The 19,023-nt window shown below is 45.6% G+C and overlaps 1 protein-coding gene across 1 annotated transcript; it reads left to right on the top strand.

Moving 5' to 3' along the window:
• Nucleotides 1-5,490: 5,490 nt before the first annotated feature.
• Nucleotides 5,491-8,585, top strand: LOC311116509 (stonustoxin subunit beta-like; the record flags this gene model as incomplete). The annotated part of the gene is made up of 3 exons (XM_084191597.1): nt 5,491-5,503; nt 7,723-7,782; nt 8,019-8,585. The coding sequence occupies 3 exons, from the start codon at nt 5,491-5,493 to the stop codon at nt 8,525-8,527; spliced, it is 582 nt and encodes a 193-aa protein (XP_084047723.1). The 3' UTR covers nt 8,528-8,585.
• Nucleotides 8,586-19,023: the final 10,438 nt, after the last annotated feature.

Below are 19,023 nucleotides of genomic sequence, written 5' to 3'. Positions count from 1 at the left end.
TTTGAAGTCGAAGGCGGGGCTACCTCATCACATAACCATGAGTAACCATGACCGACTCATGTCCCCTATACATTAACATGGAGCCCTCTCTCTCTCTCTCTCTCTCTCTCTCTCTCTCTCTCTCTCTCTCTCTCTCTCTCTCTCTCTCTCTCTCTCTCTCTCTCTCTCTCTCTCTCTCTCTCTCTCTCTCTCTCTCTCTCTCTCTCTCTCTCTCTCTCTCTCTCTCTCTCTCTCTCTCTCTCTCTCTCTCTCTCTCTCAATTCAATTGAATTCAAAGGGCTTTATTGGCATGGGAAACATGTTTACATTGCCACAGCAAGTGAAATAGATACTAAACAAAAATGAAATAAACCACCAGAAATTAACAGTAAACATTACACTCACAAAAGTTTCAATGGAATAGAGACTTTCAAATGTTATAATTCAAGTGCAAACAGAGTGAGCCATTCGCCAGACTGAGTTCTGGAGGTGAAATGGAAATGAATGAGGGAGAGTTAAGTGAGGTAGAAGGTGTGGTGAAGAGCTCAGAACCAGAGCCTGGCATCAATGGACATGATAAAGAAGAATCTGGTGCAGTAGGAGTTACATTGTTGGAGAAAGTGGATCCATTCCTTTTGGCAGATCCATTTGTGGTTTCAGGGTGGGTGGGAAAGGAGTTGGGTGCAGTTGAATCAGTGAAGGTAACCTGTAGTGGACTTGTGATATTTGTTTGTGTTTTTTCTGACCAGAGGGAGTGGGCGCTCCGTGTCACGCAACTTGGGTCAAGATCTGTTTCTTGCTTTGCTCTTAGGAACAGGGTACCATTGAAAGGAGTGATTTCTGGGGTAGCGTTAAGTGTAGAAGTGGAGCAATTGAAGTTGAAAATTCCTGGTGTTTGTGATGCCTGCCGTTTGGTGCAACACAGACCCGGTGGTGAGCGTGGTGAAACAGAGGAGTCACTGTCAGTCCTTTTGAGTTTTGAGTCTTTACCCGACAAAGTCATGGTAGGATATATCAGTTATCATGTTAGAACTTTGTGCCGAATCCACTGCGCTGATTCAGGTGCAACGTTTATGGTCATGTTGCAGCAGTTTGTAGGAGGGAGATTCCAAGATGTGGGAAGTGTGCAGGAGGGCATGGGATAGAGGTTTGTGTAGTTTCGGTGGATAAAGTTGTGTGTGTCAACTGTAGGGATGCCCATGTTGCTGGGGATCTGAAGTGTCCGGTGCGAGAGAGGTAGGTTGAGGTGGCTAGAGTCAGAGTAGTGCAGAAGGTGTCGTATGCTGAGGCAGTGAAGAAAGTAGAGGAGGATGGGTCAAGGGTGAGAGATCCTGAGAGGATCCCTGTGAGTAGCAGATCTGTGCTAGCACAGAGGGATAGGCCAACGAGTGATATATGCTTCAGTAAAGTTAGCTTCTTAGCGTTCATAGCAATGGTTATCAACTGTACCGCACAAATGGAACGTAAATCACATAAAATTGATATTGTGATGGCAGCTGCAGAGAAGTATTTGGGCATACAAGATTAGACTTCAGAAGAGTTACAGGGTGTGTTGAGTGGTGGTGTCCCGTCCTCCCAGGCCGTTGGCATGGTGCAGGAGCAGATAGGGTCAAAGTAGTGGAATGGGGTAGTGGGTATTTAATGAGTGTAGGGTTAGTTGGAAGGGTGTTTTTTTATTATTATTATAATTTCCCCTTTTCCCATTTTGTATCACAAAGTATAATGGATTTATATTATAGTCCAGTTGGGGGCGGTAATACAACATATTGGATGCCAACCGCTGTTAAACACCAAAGAAGAAGAACCGTTACATTATGTCTATGTACAGTATTGTAACGATGTTCATGTCTCTCTCATTCATTAACTTTCATGGTAGTTGGTTGTGTGGGTCTCTGGTTATGAATAGGGTGCTGACAGACAATTGTTGATGGATATTTATAGAGCTCTGATCAGGACGACAATAGGAGTGACCTGCTATTGGAGGTATTAATGTTATTATGGAGAATTGAGAGAATGGGTGTAATAGTGAGATTCTGCTGGGTCCCAGCACATTCGGGTGTGGAAGGGAATGAAATTGTAGACCAGTTAGCTAAAAGAGCTTTGAAACTAGATATAATTGATATTAATGTTCCACTGGGTAGAGGTGAGGCCAAATGTAAGATCAGAGCCATGTTGATAGATGTGTGGCAGAAGAGATGGTACTCTGAGCACAAGGGCCGGCATTTATATGAATAATTGACAGTTTTACAGAAAGGTCGATGGACCAAGATTCAAAAGTCAGATTAGGAAGGAAGAGGTGGTGTTTACTTGATTGCGCTTAGGACATTGTACATTGACCTCGTCATTACATCTGGTTGGCAAGCATGGGAATGATTTGTGTCTGGAAGGTACGGTCGATGAAACGGTGGAGCATGTGTTGTTATATTGTTGTAAGTATGTTGAAGAGAGGGAAAGATGTGTAGGGTCATTGAGGTTGGACGGGGTTGGGGGGGTTTGGAAGGGATTTTGGGGATGGGGGACTATTAGAAGTTAGTAGGGCTCTTCTTTATTTTCTCAGAAGTACTGAGTTAGGTAGGAGGATTTAGAAATGTTGGAAACCGTGATTGACCACACACTCCAGCACAGTAGGTGGCGGCATGCACCTTTAACGTTGGTTTGTGGACCGCCATTATATCATAGAAGAAGAAGTTGTTGCTGTGAGAGATTTGTGGTTCGTGAGGAGGGCTACTATTCTTTTTTCTTTTGGTTCTTGCGTATTTTCTGAATGTATTTTCTCATGGTGGAGGGTTTGTTTATTGGTTTCCACTGTTTATCGTTTAGAGTTGAGGGGGGAGTAGGGGTAGTTTGTTAGGGCGGCGTGATGGCCTCAACCGAGTGGAGAAGAAACGCTGTCGCTTCGGGTCCGTTCCGGAGAAAGGTGTGGAGGAAGTTTTGCTCATGGTCGGCGAACAGGTTGGAGCGGAACATCTGGACTCTGCATCCAGAATGAAATAATCCCTACTCAGATGCGCTAACCTCAACCCTAGTAAACATGCATTATAAAAACCTTCTATAGAAAATTATCTCATATAGGGAGTAAATAGCCTCTGAATAGAAAAGAAAAAACACTGCATCTTCCAGCCCACCAATAAATTACATAATGCAACCGTTGCGGTTAGCATATTTACCTCAACATGCCCCTCGCTTGCCTGAGAAGGCAGAGTGCTCGATGCTGGTTGATGAATTTGACAATTAATGTACTAGGAAAATACGTTTTTGTCGACCAGAGGTGACTGAATTAATGTTTAGGCTGATTGATAATCATTATAGTAATGAAGTATAATTTCAAAACATGAGCATAAAACAGGTAATAATAAACATGAAACATCATTATATTACTTCACAGTAATGTGTTTTCAGTCCTTCCTCTTGCGTTAGCAGTGTGGAAAGGGACAGTAAAAAGCTCAGGCAGGAGTTTTCCTGTGAAAGGAGGAGGAAGAGGGGGGAGGTGAGTCTGCGGGAGCGGAGGACAAGGCGTCTCGTTTTCAGACGGCTCATTGGATCCATAGCTGACAGCCAGTCAGGCTGAGGGCCCAGTATATACGCTGAGAGAACTTTCTAGGTTCCTGATGGAGACTAAAGGGGAAAAAGAAGGTTCTGCTGGAGTCTTATTTGATTGATCCTGGAAGGTTTGTAAGGTCAGTACAACACGTGATGAAGAATGAGGGGTTTAGTGTCCTCTCACCCAGGAAGCGGTATAGGCTGAGAAAATGGGTCATGGGTTCTTAAGGGCATGTCTTCAGAATCTGCTTAAATGGATGTTTTTTTCTGGCATGGTGGCTTTATGGGCTTCTCTACTGGTTTCTGATTGTGATGATTTCCCTCCCACCTCTTATGGAGATTTCACGGTTAGACTTCCTTAACATGAACGCCGGCAAAGACTGGGGGAATATGTAAACCAAAAACATTTAAATGCCATGGCAGAAATCTTAGTGCAGGGGTAGCAAAAGAGGTGTGTAAGGGTAGGTTGTTAGTGTTTAGAGCCCAAATAATGACCTTGTCTTTGCTTTCATAAATTTGTCTGCACCTGGTCCTCTGTAGCTCAGCTGGTAGAGCACGGTGCTTGTAACGCCAGGGTAGTGGGTTCGATCCCCGGGACCACCCATACACAAAAAATATATATATTATCGACTGTAAGTCGCTTTGGATAAAAGCGTCTGCAAAATGGCACATTATATTATATTATAGTACAGGGCTCAGTTCTCTGTTTCACCAGAGGGGTTGGAAAAACAGAGTGGGGAAACCAAGAAAATCCCTTGTTTTACGTTTGTCTGATGGGTGGATAACTTCTGTTGTGGGGAGATGAGGGAGCCTGATGGGTGGGTAACTTCTGTTGTGGGGAGATGAGGGAGCCTGATGGGTGGGTAACTTCTGTTGTGGGGAGATGAGGGAGCCTGATGGGTGGGTAACTTCTGTTGTGGGGGAGATGAGGGAGCCTGATGGGTGGGTAACTTCTGTTGTGGGGGAGATGAGGGAGCCTGATGGGTGGGTAACTTCTGTTGTGGGGAGATGAGGGAGCCTGATGGGTGGGTAACTTCTGTTGTGGGGAGATGAGGGAGCCTGATGGGTGGGTAACTTCTGTTGTGGGGAGATGAGGGAGCCTGATGGGTGGGTAACTTCTGTTGTGGGGAGATGAGGGAGCCTGATGGGTGGATAACTTCTGTTGTGGGGAGATGAGGGAGACTGATGGGTGGGTAACTTCTGTTGTGGGGAGATGAGGGAGACTGATGGGTGGGTAACTTCTGTTGTGGGGAGATGAGGCTGTCGAGTTGTACTCTGATTTATAGAGGGCAGAACTCTGTGGTCCTCTGTAGCTCAGCTGGTAGAGCATGGCCCTTGTAACGCCAGGGTAGTGGGTTCGATCCCCGGGACCATATGTAAAAATGTATGCACATGACTGTAAGTCGCTTTGGATAAAAGCGTCTGCTAAATGGCATATTATTATTATCCTGGGTGTTCTCAGGTTCTGCTCACAGACCTTTCCAAACTCTCTCTGTCACAGAGAAATCAAATAGATATTTCCCTGGCCTTACACAAACTCTCAGCTGCTGTCTCTCAGACGGTCTGCCTGTGGATTTTTATAAAAAGTTCTGGGGAATTATTGGACAGGACGTGTGTTGTGTGAGTGCGTCGGGGTGGGGGAGCTGTCGCTAAGCTGTAGACGGGAGGCTTTGACTCTCCTGCCCAAAATAGGGATTTGAGCGACATAAAGAACTGGAGGCCTGTGGCATTGCTCTGTTTGGACTATAAGGTCTTTACCAAGGTCCTCGTTAACAGACTGAAGTCCCACCTGGACTCTATTGTACACAAGGACCAAACGTACTGTGTACCAGGACGCTCAAACACAGACAATCTGTTCATAATCAGGAGAAAGCCTTTGATAGGGTGGACCATGAATATCTGTTCAATGTGTTGTTTTGGTTGTGGGGAGAATTTTGTGGCCTGTGTTCAAATGCTGTGCACTGGGGCTTCATGTATGGTCAAGGTGTGGGGAGGGCTCAGTAGGCCAGTCTGGGTAGGGAGGGGCATTCACCAGGGATGCCCTCTGTCGGGGCAGCTATACTCTCTTGTTATTGAGCCATTTCTGGGCCTGCTACGCAGGAGGCTACAGGGAGTGTGGGAGCCAGGCATAGGGTTGGGGACAGGCATAGCAGTGTCAGCATACGCTGATGACGTCTGTGTTGGTTAGGGATGAGCAGAACCTACAGGCCCTGGAGAATAGTTTGAGGGTGTACGAGGGGGCGTCTTCTGCTTAGGTAAACTGGGGCAAGAGTGAGGCTCTGTTATGTGGGGCATGGAGGGATAGGGCACCTCCGCAGCTTCCAGGGGGGTTGCAGTGGGGCTGTGAGTGGCTCAAGATGCTTGGGGTGTATCTGGGCTCGGAGGGTTGGGTTAGGAAGAACTGGGAAGGAGTGTCACAAGCGGTGGTGTCGAGGCTGACAAAGTGGAGGTGGCTCATCTCCCAAGTGGCATACAGAGGGAGGGTGCTGATCATCAACAACTTGGTGGCATCCTCTCTATGGCTTAAATTGGCCATTCTCAACGCCCCCGGTGGTCTGCTTGTGGACCTGCAGCGCAAGTTAGTGAATTTTTTCTGGTGAGGGTGGCAGCGTTCTGACTCAGCAGCACAGAGGCTACTGTACCGTACGGAGGTGGGCTGGAGGGAACCAGCATGTGCTCTGTTGAGGAGGGCTGGTGGTTTGGGGCTGGATCAGCAGCTCTTCATCATGAGGCAGGAGAGACTCAATACAGCAGGGGTCTCTGATTTCTATGCTGCAGTACTGAGGGCTGGAGCAGCCTGAGGAGGGGCCACCACCGTTTCCACCACTGCAAGTGACAGCAGAGACTGGGGACTGGCAGGAGAGTCTGGAGGACTTACTGACTTTTAACACTCTGAGCTTAGTGGGAGTGAAGGGGCATCAGTGGCAGGGGGTTGTGGGGGCTGAGAGCATGGCAGGGTATAGGTGGAGGGTGCTCTATAAGCTCCCAGTGCTGGAAAGGTCAGGGGTCGTCCAGTGGAGGGTATTACATGGAGCCCTGGACACCAATAGCTGGTTGGCTCGGGTTGACCTGGGAGTTGGGGAGGGGTGTCCGTTTTCTGCAATGACAGACTGTTCATCATGTTTTTTCTGTGTTACCAGGGTAATGCCATTACTGTTGACGCCTTAGGGTTGAGTTTGAGTTGTACAAAATGATCAACAGTGTGGAGATGTTTCAGGAGGTATGGGGGCTCAGGGGGGCTGTCTGTACGGCTGGAGAGGAGGGGTTGGATGGACGGTTGGAATGTGGTGCTGGGTGGTGTATTGTACTGTGGTGTTGGGTACTGGATAATGTGATTGTGTAGAGGTTGTGGTGGCACGCAATGTGCTTTTAGGGGTGGGGGTGTTAGTGTAATGAGGATGGCTCATTAAAGTAAGACAAGTCAGTCTCTCTCTCTCTCTCTCTCTCTCTCTCTCTCTCTCTCTCTCTCTCTCTCTCTCTCTCTCTCTCTCTCTCAACAGCGCTCTGCACAGGCAGCAGTGGAGGACAGTGATAAGAACTTTACCGAGCTGATCCACTCCATTGAGAGAAGGCGCTCTGAGGTGAAGGAGCTGATCAGAGCCCAAGAAAAGGCTCAAGTGAGTCAAGCTGAAGGACTCCTGGAGCAACTGGAGCAGGAGATAGCTGAGCTGAGGAAGAGAAGCACTGAGCTGGAGCAGCTCTCACACACAGAGGATCACATCCATTTCCTCCAGGTAACTCAACTGCCTTGATACATGTGATATGAAATTAAAACTCTCAATCATTTGGTTCTGCTCTCTCTGTCTCGGTCTCTGTCTCGGTCTCTGTCTCTGTCTCTCTCTCTCTCTCTCTCTCTCTCTCTCTCTCTCTCTCTCTCTCTCTCTCTCTCTCTCTCTCACCCTCTCTCTCTCTCTCCAGAGTTATCAGTCTCTCTCCGGTACCAGTGTGTCTTCAGACTTACCCAGCATCGTTGTCCGTCCTCTTCAGTACTTTGGAGATGTGAGTAAGACTGTGTCTGAACTGAGATAGAAACTAGAAGACGTCCTTAAAGGAGAATGGACCAAGATCTCCACTACAGGTGTGTTGAAAATAAGAAGAACATCAACTTTAGACCATTGAAAGTTCCCTACTAGTCATATACATGTGGAATATGGTATGATGATAACATTCCCTCTCTCTGTGAATGTGTTTGTGTGTCTGTAGTGAATATAGTGGATGTTGTACTGCCTCCAGAGCCCAAGACCAGAGAACAGTTCTTACAATGTGAGTCTCTTTATTCTGAAGTAACTAACAGTCTCTTTTTACTGACACTCCTAACAATCCCTCTAGAAATATATCGCAATAGTAGATCTAATCAAAGACTGGGTATCTATCTGACTCCTCATATTTCTCTGATTTGATCTCTGCTGTGCTCTAATCAAAGACAGGGTAGATACAGTATCTGACTTAACTTATTGTTCTAACTCCACTCATTGGTCTCTGCTCTGCTCTTCTCCCAGATTCCTGTCAGCTCACACTGGACCCAAACACAGCACACACACACCTCTCTCTGTCTAAAAGGAACAGAAAGGTGACACGTACAGACCAAGTCCAACCATATCCTGATCATCCAGACAGATTCACCAACTGGTGCCAGGTTCTGTGTAGAGAGGGTCTGTCTGGACGCTGTTACTGGGAGGTGGAGTGGAGTGGGTGGTGTGTTACAGCAGTCTCATATAAAGACATCAGCAGAACAGGGACAGATGGTAGATTTGGATTCAATGACAAGTCCTGGAGTTTAGAGTGTTATAGTGGTGGTTATAGGTTCAGACACAATAATGTTGTGACTAAAGTATCAGGCCCTCTGTCCTCCAGAGTAGGAGTGTACCTGGATCACAAGGCAGGTACTCTGTCCTTCTACAGCGTCTCTGACACAATGACCCTCCTCCACAGAGTCCAGACCACATTCACTCAGCCTCTCTATCCTGGGTTTAGGCTCTCTGGTACTGCTGAGCTGGTTAAACTGTAGTAGGGTCCACATAGATACTAGTCATGCTGGTGTAGTCTATAGCTGAGCTGGTTAAACTGTAGTAGGGTCCACATAGATACTAGTCATGCTGGTGTAGTCTATAGCTGAGCTGGTTAAACTGTAGTAGGGTCCACATAGATACTAGTCATGCTGGTGTAGTCTATAGCTGAGCTGGTTAAACTGTAGTAGGGTCCACATAGATACTAGTCATGCTGGTGTAGTCTATAGCTGAGCTGGTTAAACTGTAGTAGGGTCCACATAGATACTAGTCATGCTGGTGGTGATGGTCCCCAGATATAATACTCTGTTTTTCTGTACTATTATTTTTGTCTGACTGATTTAATCTTCAGAGTGTAATTAAAACGTAATAACGTATTTGTTATCAAATGCAATGTTTTAATTGGCTACATTTACATTAATCATGATGTATGCTGTTAATGTATGTTGGTTGTCATTCAGAACCATTGAAATGTTTTCTCAATTGGTTCTCTGTCTCAATGTAATTTTCCTCAGTATCATGGAACAGGTAGTGTTACTTACTTGCTAATTGAACTATATGGGCCGGTTTCCCGGACACAGATGAAGCCTAGTCCTAGACTAAAAAGCATGTTCAATGGAGATGTCCGGGAAACCGGCCCTAAGTTTGGCATCTTTTATTCTCCCATACTGCTCAGTCAAGCAACATTAAACCTGTCCAGCAGGTGGTGCTATTAAACAAACAATAAAAACATCAGCTATCTTGACTTGTCACTCAGTATATCAGTAATGTTCAGAATTGTACTTTAATATCATTGGAGATTGATGGTCTTTTTAATCCACTACCCAGAGTCAGGAACAGATGAAGTTAGGTCTGCTACTGTTCAGTTATTAAATATGATTCATGGTGATGGGAAATAAAAAATCCATCTAGTAGTAGTTTTCCTTTGCTATTTATTCCAAGGTGTGTCTTTAACTTGTAAATGGATTTTGTTGAAGCTGGCATGTGGTGTGGATGATAGAATAGAGTGAATAGAGGAGAGAAGAGAGGAGGAGAGGAGAACATCATATAGAAGACAGATAAGATAGAGAGACAATTCATACCCAGGGGAGTTACTGACTCTGGCCCAAATGACACCCTGTTCCCTACGTAGTGCACTAGGCTACTTCTGACCAGATCTAAAGTAGTGCACTACATAGGGAATAGGGTGGAGATTTGCTCACTGTCATTAGAATGAAGATTTCCATCCAGGAGTTACTGTCTCTGGCCCAAATCTCACCCTGTTCCCTACGTAGTGCACTAGGCTTCTTCTGACCAGATCTAAAGTAGTCTTCTAGATTTTACATGTTTTCTCCCTGTCGTTAGAAAATGACAATATGGTAATGACTTTAGTGGTTTCCTCCCCCTTTGTTTTTATTGGTTGTGTGTTATGTGTGTTGTTGTGTTAGGTTTTCCCCCTGTGTTCCTAATGGAAAATCCATTAACAATGAATCACAAACAAATTATATTCCAGTTGTGTTTAGACAACTTCATGGCTGACATCCCCCAGTTCTGTTAAGACCCATTGAACTGGGTCACATTCTAAATGGTCACTTGTATTGATAGTCCATACTGGGCCTAACTGGGGTTAACCATACTGGAGGGTTTCTTTCTGCACACATATTCCCTCATCTCCAGAACTTTACCTGATGTCCTCTCTCTCTCTCTCTCTCTCTCTCTCTCTCTCTCTCTCTCTCTCTCTCTCAATTCAATTCAATTCAATAGACTTTATTGACATGGCAAGTAAAATTACTTACATTGTCAAAGTATACATATAACAAAAATGGTGGGACCAACAGCAATAATAGTAGTAGTGGAAATGGGATTACCATTAACAGCAACTACAACAACAATATTAATGAGAATAACAATACATTAAAGCAATAGTAGTCGACCAATCTCAACATGACTGAGAAGACATATTACATGCTATGAAAGCCAAAACAAAACAGGAAATATTATTGACATTACATTACAATTTTCACTGGCTGTCCCTCAGGTTGTGGCAGGAGGACACATATTTGGCTGCCAAAATTGCACATTTTGGCTTTTCACCCAATAAATATTTGATTTTCTCTTCCTCTTTTATAGTTTCAAATTCGTTGTACTGAATGATAATTTTGGGAAAGAAAGATTCTCTTAGGTCTGAGTATTTGTCACAGTGTAATAGGAAATGCAGATCTGTCTCTACCTCTCCCCGGGGGCAGAGTGAGCACAGCCTGTCCTCTCTGGGCAGCCAGGTTTGCCTGTGACGACCGGTCTCTATAGCCAGACTGTGCTCACTGAGTCTGTACCTAGTCAGTGTTTTTCTCAGTTTTCTATCAGTCACAGTGGTCAGATAGTCTGCCACCATGTACTGTCTGTTTAGAGCCAAATAGCATTGAAGTTTACTTTGATTTTTTGTGGTGTCTTTCCAATAGGTGATATATTTTTCTTTTTGCTTTGTGATGATTTGGTTGGGCCAGATTTTCTGAGTGCTGTCCTGAGGCTCTATGAGGTTGGTTTGGGTTAGTGAACTGAGCCTCAGAACCAGCTGGCTGAGGGGACTCTTCTCTTATTTCATCTCTTGACATAGTAGAGCTGTGTGATGGAATGTTTTGGGGTCACTTGTTTTTAGATGGTTGTAAAATTTGATGGCTCTTTTTTCTATTCGAATAAGGAGGGGGTATTGGCCCAATTCTGCTCTACATGCATTATTTTGAGTTTTTCTTTGCACTTGCAATACAGTCTTGCAAAACTCTGCATGCAGTATTTCGATTGGATGTTTGTCCCATTTGGTAAATTCAGTATTAGAGAGCGGACCCCATACTTCGCTGCCATATAGAGCAATTGGTTCTATAACTGATTGGAAAATTTTGAGCCAGATTCTAATTGGAATTTCATTATATTCGTTTTTTTTAGATTAACGGTCAGAGCCCAGGTCTGACAGAACCTGTGCAGATGATCTAGATGCTGCTGTAACCCCTCCTTAGTGGGAGACAGTTGCACCAGGTCATCTGCGTACAGCAGACACTTGATTTCAGTGTTGTGTAGGGTGAGACCAGGTGCTGACGATTCTTCTAATGTTTTTGCCAATTCGTTAATGTAGATGTTAAATAGTGTTGGACTTATTGGGCAGCCCTGTTTCACTCCACGTCCCTGAGAGAAGAAGTCTGTTTGCTTGTTGCCGATTTTAATCGCACATTTGTTTTTAGTGTACATTGATTTAATAACATCATATGTTTTCCCTCCAATACCACTTTCTATTAGTTTGTAAAAAAGACCTTCGTGCCAAATTGAATCAAATGCTTTCTTGAAGTCTACAAAACACGAGTAGATTTTGCCTTTGTTTTGATTTACTTGTTTGTCAATTAGAGTCTGGAGGGTGTAACTGTGGTCTGTTGTACGATAATTTTTTACAAATCCAATCTGGCTTCTGCTTAGGACGTTGTGTTCATCAAGGAAATTATGTAGTCTGCTGTTTATGATACTGCAGAGAATTTTCCCCAAGTTGCTGTTAACGCAAATTCCTCTGTAATTATTTGGGTCAAATTTGTCTCCATTTTTATAAATTGGTGTGATCAATCCTTGGTTCCAAATATCGGGGAAAATACCTGCAGTTAGGATAATGTTGAAGAGTTTGAGTATAGCCAATTTGAATTTGTGGTCTGTATATTTGATCATTTCATTTAAAATACCATCAGCACCACAGGCCTTTTTGGGTTGGAGAGTGCAAAGTTTTTCCAATAATTCTTGTTCTGTAATTGGGGTATCCACAGGATTCTGATAGTCTTTGACTGCTGATTCAAGGATTTGTAATTTTTCTTGTATATCTTGTTGTTCTGGGCTCTTTGTTATATTGCTGTAGAGGTTTGCAAAGTGATTTCTCCACATATCCCCATTTTGGATAGCCAATTCCTCATTATGAGGTTTGTTTAATTTATTCCAATTCTCCCAGAAGTGGTTTGATTCTATGGATTCCTCAATCACATCCAGCTGATTTCTAATGTGCTGTTCCTTTTTTGTTCTTAGGGTGTGTTTGTATTGCTTCAGTGTTTCCCCATATTGAAGACGTATATTTTTGTTGTCTGGGTCTCTGTGTTTATGATTAGATATATTTCTCAATGACTTTCTTAGATTTTTGCAATCATTATCAAACCATTTTTCATGATCTATTATTTTTGGTTTGCTCTTATGTTTCTTAAGATTAGCCAAGGAGGCTAATTTGTCAAATATAAAGTTTATGTTCCAAACGGCCAAATTTATACCTTCATTGGGAATGTTAATGCTAAAAAGTTGTCCAGGAGAGATTGTATTTTTTGGCTACTAATTGCTTTTTGGTAGATTTCTGTACTGTTTGCACTCCATCTATAGGTCTGTTTAGTACCATGTAATTTATTGGGCCGTGATGCTTCATGGTTGGGTTCTGCTCTTTTCAGATACACTGTGATTTTACTGTGGTCAGAGAGAGGTGTTAGTGGGCTGACTGTGAAGGCTCTGAGAGACTCTGGGTTAAGGTCTGTGATGAAGTAGTCTACAGTACTGCTGCCAAGGGATGAGCTGTAGGTGTACCTACCAAAAGAGTCCCCTCTTAACCTACCATTGACTATGTACAGACCCAGTGTTCGACAGAGCTTCAGGAGCTGTACTCCATTTTTGTTTTTCACTTTGTCATAGTTGTTTCTAGGGGGGTATGTGGGGAGGGAAAGGTTGTTGCTTCCCGGTAGGTGTTTGTCCCCATGACTGTTAATAGTGTCTAGTTCTTCTGCTGTTCTAGCATTCAGGTCTCCATAGACCAGCACATTGCCTTGGGCCTGAAATTGACTAATCTCCCCCTCTAGAATGGAGAAACTCTCTTCATTGAAGTAGGGTGACTCTGAGGGGGGAATGTATGTGGCACAGAGGAAGACGTTGTTATCTGTTAAGATAGCCTCCTTGTTGATTTTTAGCCAGATAAAGAATTCTCCTGTTTTGATCAATTCGATTGAATTAGTTAGTTCAGATTTATACCATATTAGCATTCCCCCTGAGGCTCTGCCCTGTGTGATTCCTTTTAAATTTGGTGGATGGTACGATTATCTCCCTATAACCTAGTGGACAGCCAGTGGAAACATCACCTCTGCACCATGTTTCCTGTAGTACTACAATATCAACATCATCAATTTCTTTAAGGAAGTCTGGGTTTCTGCTCTTTAGCCCAAAAGCAGAGGACTTCAAGCCTTGTAAATTCCAACATGCAACGTAAAAAGACTTCATAACTGTTTCTTCTTTACATTCAAAATGAGATAAACACTCACAATCCAACAAGAACTATTAAAATATGATTTTTCAATTAAGGTAAACTCTTATTATGCAAATGTGATTTGTTTATCATTTAAGATAGTATTTGTGTCATGCCACTTGGGTGGATGTAGTGTGAGGATGGTGGAGTTCTTGTGCTCATCTTACCATGACCCTCGGCCTATCACACGTGAGCATAGTAGATTCAGCATTTGTTTGATGTCACTCATTTCGTTGGTGGGAGCTGGACCAGTTGCTCCTCTCACAGCTTGTGCATAGCTCTGTCTGCCGGGCTGTGGCTCCTCCAGGTGTGGGTCTGTGGTGGGGGGGAGGGGGGTGTTAGGCCTCGTCTGGGTGGGTCTGAAGCTGGGCTGGGGTGGTCTGTGCTGCGCTGGATGTGGTGGGCATTGAGGCTGGTGGTGCTGTGGCCGTGGCTGGGGGGTCCAGGGTACTGGTCCGGGGTGTTGTCTCGGTGATCTCGGGGGGGGTGGAGATTGCTCCGCTGTTCCTGGGTGGAGAGGTCGGGATGCGGTTTAAAGCGACGTCCTTGAGAGTCTTAGCAAGGATGGGGACTGTCTCCCTGTACAGGTGAACATGGTCATAGAGACAGTCCAGATCGAGGGTGGGATGGTGGGCATTGGGTCGCAGGGCACAGTCCCGGGAGAGGCTGGCGTTTATTCTTTGGATTGTGGCAGGGTGGATGTCCTTCCTCTGTAGAAGGGTTGACACCACGATCCTTGAGTTGGGGAAGATTGCGGAGGCCTTCTCAATCACTCCCCGTAGTGAAGTCGCCACCCTCTCCTGCTGAGCACGCAGGTCGTTGCTTCCGGTGTGTATGATTATGTGGCTTGGCGACCCAAGCTGGGCCTTATCAAGCAGCGCCATGGCACTCTGCGTTGTTGGGCACCACACCTTTCTCGTTTTGTGTCTAGGGAAAAGTTTCTTCTCCTGAACAAACTTCCCATTTGAGTCCATCAACAGGACAATCTCAGCCAGTGTTTCTTCTGGACTGGAGGGGGTAGAGTTGGGGCTGGTGGGTGTTGGAGCTGGGGTGTGGCTGGTCTGTGCCGGTGCCGCTGTCAGTGGGAGGCTGTTCTGGGGGCTGGGGGGGAGGCATGCAGCCGGCAGGGCTGGGGAGGCCTGGCTGGTTGAGGTGGGCTCCTCTGCTGTGTGATGGCAGGTCATAGAGTGGTGATCTAGCTGCTCCTGCAGTCTGTCTTCTGTTCTCTTTCTCTCCTGCAGCTCCTCTCTTAGTGTGGTCAGCTCGTTATTACTGCTCTGCCTGGCTTTTTGGAGCTCTCTCACCTCCTCTGTTAGATCAGCCAGCTCTCTCTTGAGTCCGTCTCTCTCTTGCTGAACTTCTTTCAACTGTGTTGCAAGGCTGCTGTCTTGCTCTGTCCGCACCTTGGTTAGGAGCTCCTCTAAGGTGTGGATGTCTGGTTGCTGTTTGCTGTTTGCTCACACTCTCCCTGAGCAGGACCACCTCTCCCTCCAGTGTGGTGAACTGATCCCTCATGGCAGCTATGGTGGTGAGGAGGGCCTGAGCCTGCTCTGAACTGAGGGGGTCGCTCTCCTCCTGTGGCGTGTCCTCCACTATGGTGGGAAGAGAGGTGCTGGATGTGCCTTTTTGGGTGGGGATAGTGGGGGTGAGGGTGGTGCTGGTGGAGTTTGTCTTGAGGGAGGGCATGTCACTGGTGGTGTCCTTCTCTCTCTCTGCTCTCTCCTTAATGGTCTGAAAGTCTGTTTCAAACAGCCTAAGGTTACCTTGCACCATGACAGTCCCAGTCTTGTAGAGGTTGATTGTTATCATGGTGCTGTCAGGGTCATCTGTCTCTTTCACTTTCAGCTTCAACCCATTACAGATTCCCTCTTTCTTTACGGATGGGTAGTGAGAGTAGACTGCTGAGCGCCATGCATTTGGCTGGTCAGTGAGAAAGATGAGATTACTCACATCACTGTTTTTGTAGAGGTCTGTGAAAAGGGTTTCTGGCCTCCCCTTTAGTATATTCTGTTTAAAAGCTTTCCTTGTTGTGTCATTTTTGGCCTCTGGAGGGTAGAGAATGGACTCAGCTCTGAGGGGGAGTGGGGACATGGTGCCTGTGGGCTCTGGAGGGTAGAGAATGGACTCAGCGCTGAGGGGGAGTGGGGACATGGTGCCTGTGGCCTCTGGAGGGTAGAGAATGGACTCAGCGCTGAGGGGGAGTGGGGACATGGTGCCTGTGGACTCTGGAGGGTAGAGAATGGACTCAGCGCTGAGGGGGAGTGGGGACATGGTGCCTGTGGCCTCTGGAGGGTAGAGAATGGACTCAGCGCTGAGGGGGAGTGGGGACATGGTGCCTGTGGGCTCTGGAGGGTAGAGAATGGACTCAGCGCTGAGGGGGAGTGGGGACATGGTGCCTGTGGGCTCTGGGGGGATAGAGAATGGACTCAGCGCTGAGGGGGAGTGGGGACATGGTGCCTGTGGACTCTGGAGGGTAGAGAATGGACTCAGCGCTGAGGGGGAGTGGGGACATGGTGCCTGTGGGCCTCTGGAGGGTAGAGAATGGACTCAGCGCTGAAGGGGAGGGGGGACATGGTGCCTGTGGGCTCTGCTACTACTGCTGCTGCTGCTCTGTTCTGCTGCACCGTTGCTATGGCAACCAGTTTTGTTTGTCTGCTGCTGTTGCTAGCTAGCTCCTGTTTAGCTCAAAAACCAGCAAAAGGAGTGAAAGATCTTCACACACAAAAACAGAAGATATGTTTAAAGTTGGAGTCCGTGCTTCTTTTTGATATACTCACTCAGTTTGGTCGTTTGATGTAGTTGTATTAACTCCCCTTGCTAGGTTTGTCCTAGCTCAATTTTCTGGCTGGCTTGTAAGCCTGCTGGCTAGGTTTTTGTTGTGTAGCTAGCTAGTGAGAGTCAACTTCTTAATTTGAGGCGCAAAGTTACTTTTTTTTCTATTCTGATTTAATAGAGTTGTTGTCTTGAATTATTTTGAATTATTTTTAGATTCGAGTGTTTATCTCATTCTAAAAACAAAAAAACTGAAATAAATCAGGAGCTCATGTTGAGCATGACCTCTCTCTCTCTCTCTCTCTCTCTCTCTCGCTCTCTCTCTCTGTCTCTCTCTCTCTCTCTCTCCCATCAAACCGTATAGAAAGCAGCCAACCTCAATATGGTTCCATTCCTGTAGTTATCAGGACACATGGGGTGTGGAACTATTATCTCCTTTCTAAGTGTGAACTTGTCCACTTCCCTTCATGGATTTAAAAGGAAATGACTGGTATATGTAAACTCCCTCTACCCCATGCCAACACCAATCCAATGCTGTACAATTAATTCCATAGCTTAACATGGGAAATGCTCACTGCCTCCCATAAGAGTCATTGAAGCGTTGGATGAGATAGGACCCTGCCTTCACCAGGGGATATTTGTTGGACCCGTCACAACAGGTGAGGAGGGCCTCATCCTCCAGCTGCCCAAAGAAAGCCAGGGACTGCCTTGTGCTCCGGTCTCCAGCAGGGGGCAGCAAAACCCTATAGACCTGAAAGGGAAAGTGAGTAAAAACCTAAGGTGAATTTACATTGATGTTTCCATAGAGACCTGAGTCGTATTCACTAGGCACCAAACTGAAGATAATTAGCTGAAACAGGGAGGGACTAACTGAACGAGAAAAGTTTTTGATGTTTGTACTTTTAGGACTTTTCTATTGGTTCCATTGCAACAGGCAAACTCAATCAAGCACTGCTTATTAAGTATTCAACATGATTTTAAATAGTAATTGAATGCAGGTCTGTTTCCACATGCAATAAGCCTGTAACATCTTGTATGATCTTATGAGTTAACAGTGTGTCAAATGGAAGGGCAAGTCTCACCACTGAGAGGAAAACATCACTGGTCCACCTCTGCATCAGGTCAGCTATGTTGATCAGTACTGTCCCAGGGATGCTGGGAGCAGAGATGAACTCCCCTGACCTGGTACCCACCTATGGAGTTGTCATTTTAATATCAGTTTAACCCCATTACTGCTATAACACACACAAGCCATGTTAATAGAATGAAATGGATCCAGGTTCCATTTATTCTACAATAGATTTACTGCCTGTGGAACACTTCTCAAAAGTGGTCTTAAATCAAGGTGACTGCAGGTGTCAATCCCAAACGAATGGGGGAAGAATTAATGAAATGGCCACCCGGACTATTTACATTGACCCCCCCCCCCCCACCCCCTTTTTGATTTTACACTGCTGCTACTTGCTGTTTATCTATGCATAGTCACTTTACAAATGACCTCAACTAGCCTGTACCCCCACACATTGACTGGCAGAGCTACTCCACCTCAAGAATGACCCCCTGTATATAGCCTCATTATTGTTATGTCATTTTATTGTGTTACTTTTTTGATTTGATATGTTTTTAAAATTTAGTTTATTTCGTAAATATTTTCTTAACTCTATTCCTTGAACAGCATTGTTGGTTAAGGGTTTGTAAGTAAGCATTTCACGGTAAGGTCTACACCTGTTGTATTCGGTGCATGTGACAAATGTAATTACATTTTATTTTATTTTATTTGAAAGTGGCACCATCTAGAAAGATGGCATTTAGAGGTATGGAGAAACAAGATTCACACAACAGAGCTGACCACAACTGGACTGGACTGGCTGGGATATTTTCTTTACACATTGTCCTTTCAAGGATGGTTCCAGAACTTGGCTTGACTCAGCTCTGTAGCGTTAGCCAGCCCAGTTTGGCCCTGCTTGACTCAGCTCTGTAGTGTTAGCCAGCCCAGTTTGGCCCTGCTTGACTCAGCTCTGTAGTGTTAGCCAGCCCAGTTTGGCCCTGCTTGGCTTGACTCAGCTCTGTAGTGTTAGCCAGCCCAGTTTGGCCCTGCTTGGCTTGACTCAGCTCTGTAGTGTTAGCCAGCCCAGTTTGGCCCTGCTTGACTCAGCTCTGTAGTGTTAGCCAGCCCAGTTTGGCCCTGCTTGGCTTGACTCAGCTCTGTAGTGTTAGCCAGCCCAGTTTGGCCCTGCTTGACTCAGCTCTGTAGTGTTAGCCAGCCCAGATTGGCCCTGCTTGGCTTGACTCAGCTCTGTAGTGTTAGCCAGCCCAGTTTGGCCCTGCTTGGCTTGACTCGGCTCTATAGTGACAAACCGTCTTCAGTGTGTTGGAGGGGATCAGTCTGATCAAGGAGATGCGCAGAATCACTGATCTGGACCACTTAGTGAGTCAATATTTGAGATG

Source organism: Coregonus lavaretus (assembly GCF_964263955.1).
Source record: "Coregonus lavaretus genome assembly, contig: HAP1_SCAFFOLD_3908, whole genome shotgun sequence".
Taxonomy (NCBI): Eukaryota; Metazoa; Chordata; class Actinopteri; order Salmoniformes; family Salmonidae; genus Coregonus; species Coregonus lavaretus.
Note: the sequence above shows the minus strand (reverse complement) of the source record. Positions and strands in the feature narration are given on the sequence as shown.